Genomic DNA, 2,525 nt, shown 5'->3' with positions numbered 1-2,525 from the left:
CCCTTCCACCTCTCCACCATCCTCCTGCGTGGAACTTGCCGTGTGCGGCCCCACGTGGTCTGCATCCTCTGCGGGGTGCCCCTTCTCCCACAAGCTGCCTCACCCGCCTTCATCAGTGGCCACACCCTCCCACTACCCTCAGTACTTTCTCGTCATGACACCAGCCATGGAACTGTGGGAATGTGGACTCATGCGGTCCTCGTTTCCAGGCAGCTGGTCTACCCGCCTGGAGCACACTCCAGTGACCCTGCCGTTCCCCACGCCGGTCCCGGCCCTCCACAGCAAGGCGTTGCTTTGGGGACCAGAGAGAACTTGGGGGCTCTCTTAACCCCTGTTTACCTTTTGAGTTTCCTTCAACCCCAAGACGCTGAACTGAATCCACCTGCCCCTCTTAACTCAGGGAGTGAGAATGGGGGAGACATCCACCAACGTCGCCACGCTGAACATGAACGACGCCCTCAAGGTCAGGGTGAAGGACGGCTGTGACGTGGAGGACCCGTGCACCTCCAGCCCCTGCCCTCAGCACAGCCGCTGCCAGGACGCCTGGGACAGCTACTCCTGCATCTGTGACAAGGGTGGGAGCCCCGCGCCTGCACCCCCTTGTCCTGAAGCCCATCAGCACAGGCCAGCACTTGGGGGTTGAGGATACGTCGGGAAAGGCGAGGCCGGAGCAGCCCCGTCAGCGCTGTGGCTCTGTGGAGGCCTGAGCCTTGTTTTATGACTAAGGAGTGGGGCCCTCCCTTCTCAAAGTGCCTTCCCACATCTGGCCCTCACTTGGGACACGAGGGGGACACTCCAGGCTTTATCCTCAGGGCACATGGTGAGGTGAGGGAGAGAATTCCTGAAAAAGCCACACTTTCAAAGATTATACTTCCAGTGGCTGCCTGGATTTTGAGGTGCTGAGATCGTACGCACCCAGTACCCATCCACCGTGAGACCTGGGGAGGCCGGGCCTCCCTCCCCCACATCTCTTGCCTGCTCCTTCCAGGTCCGACCCACCAAACGTTGGTGTGTCCCGTGACTCTGCGCGCCTCCACCCCGGCCCTCTGTGGGGGCAGAGCACAGGAAGTGGGGTTTGGGGAAGACACAGATGGCTCAGACGTCCTAACCTAGAGGCTCTGGCTCTGAGAGGGGCGTGGGGTGTTGTGGGCAGGTTCTGGGGTGGCGATAATGCCGACCTGTCCCGACAGGGTACTTCGGAAGGCAGTGTGTGGACGTGTGCCAGCTGAACCCCTGCGAGCACGTCTCGGCGTGCGTGCACAAGCCCGGCTCCCCGCGGGGCTATGCGTGCGAGTGCGGGTCCAGCCACTACGGCCAGTACTGCGAGAACAAGTAAGAGCACCCCCTCGCGGAGTCCGGCCGCCACATCTCCTCCGACGTCCCTTCTCCTCTTGGTCATTTCACGCAAAGAGACATAGAATTGTGGATCACGTGGGCATAGGCTTTTTTTTTTCAAATTTGTCATGAAATGAATGAGAATCTAATCGAGCGTCTCAGACGAGCCCCATGTGAGTGTGTCTCCACTCCAGAAACATAACGGCATGGCGCCTGCATCTGGAGCCCCGCCGTATGAAGCAGGGGGCGCTGGGGTGCAGGGACCTGCCCTGCAAGCTGGGAACAGAGCGGGGCGTTGTGGTGGCCGCGAAGCCCCGCAGACACATGGCAGGCTGGAGGCTGGGTCTCAGACGGGCCCGGCCGCTGCGTGGAGCACGGGAGGAGCAGGCGGAAGCTGGAGGCAGGGGCGGGGGCGGCCCAGAGGCTGATCGTGTCCCCAGGAGCTGGCATTGCAGGCACAGAGGGCTGAGGAGGCCGTAGGGAGAAGGGGTGCCCCAAAGCTCTGGGGTTCCCCCCACTGTAAATGCAGATCCGTGACCGTCTGACTGGAGCCCCCGGCCCAGCCGTTCTGCTGTGGTTATTTTTATGCCCGTGTTGTGTACACCATCAGTACTTAATAATTGCTTGCTGGGTGAGCAAGTGAGTAGGAGGTTGACTGCCAGGCGGCTGGGTGGAGGCAGTGCCATCAGCCAAGACAGTAACCCCGGGTGGCACTTGGTTTTGAGGGGCCTGAAGGACTTGCTTGGGGGTGTGCATCCCACAGGTGGGTCTGCAGGTGACGCTCAGGTGAGTGGCCAGGTTGAGAGCGGGTGAGGGGTGACAGCGACAGGCAACGGCCAGAGCCTGGAGGGGCGAGCCTGACCTCGTGACCTTCGACGTCCCACGTCTCGAGGCCTGCTGGGCCCTCAAGGGCAGGACTGGGCCCCCGTCATGATCCCGAACCCACCGGGCCCAGCCCAGGGCTGCACGGAGCTGATAGCGGTGCGTGTCACGTCTGTGGGCGTCTGGGAGCTGTGGGCAGTGTTTGCCTCTGGGCACCCGGGAAAGCATGGATGCCCCAGAACCCCGTGTTGAGGAACTGCCCGCCGGGGACCTTGTGCTGACAGACACCCCGGGTCCTGCAGGAAGGTTGCCCAGGGCAGCCGGGCTCCGGGCTCCGTCGGGGCTGGGACTGGGGCTGGAGCTGGCCC

The 2,525-nt window shown here is 62.6% G+C and overlaps 1 protein-coding gene across 1 annotated transcript; it reads left to right on the top strand.

Moving 5' to 3' along the window:
* Positions 1 to 279: 279 nt before the first annotated feature.
* Positions 280 to 1,332, top strand: LOC117800542 (cadherin EGF LAG seven-pass G-type receptor 1-like; the record flags this gene model as incomplete). The annotated part of the gene is made up of 2 exons (XM_034653091.1): positions 280 to 575; positions 1,191 to 1,332. Coding segments are annotated over exons 1-2 (308 nt in total), but the record flags the coding sequence as incomplete, so codon positions are not given.
* Positions 1,333 to 2,525: the final 1,193 nt, after the last annotated feature.

The sequence above is a fragment of the Ailuropoda melanoleuca genome, unplaced genomic scaffold (genome assembly GCF_002007445.2).
Source record: "Ailuropoda melanoleuca isolate Jingjing unplaced genomic scaffold, ASM200744v2 unplaced-scaffold72092, whole genome shotgun sequence".
Classification (NCBI taxonomy): Eukaryota; Metazoa; Chordata; class Mammalia; order Carnivora; family Ursidae; genus Ailuropoda; species Ailuropoda melanoleuca.
Note: the sequence above shows the minus strand (reverse complement) of the source record. Positions and strands in the feature narration are given on the sequence as shown.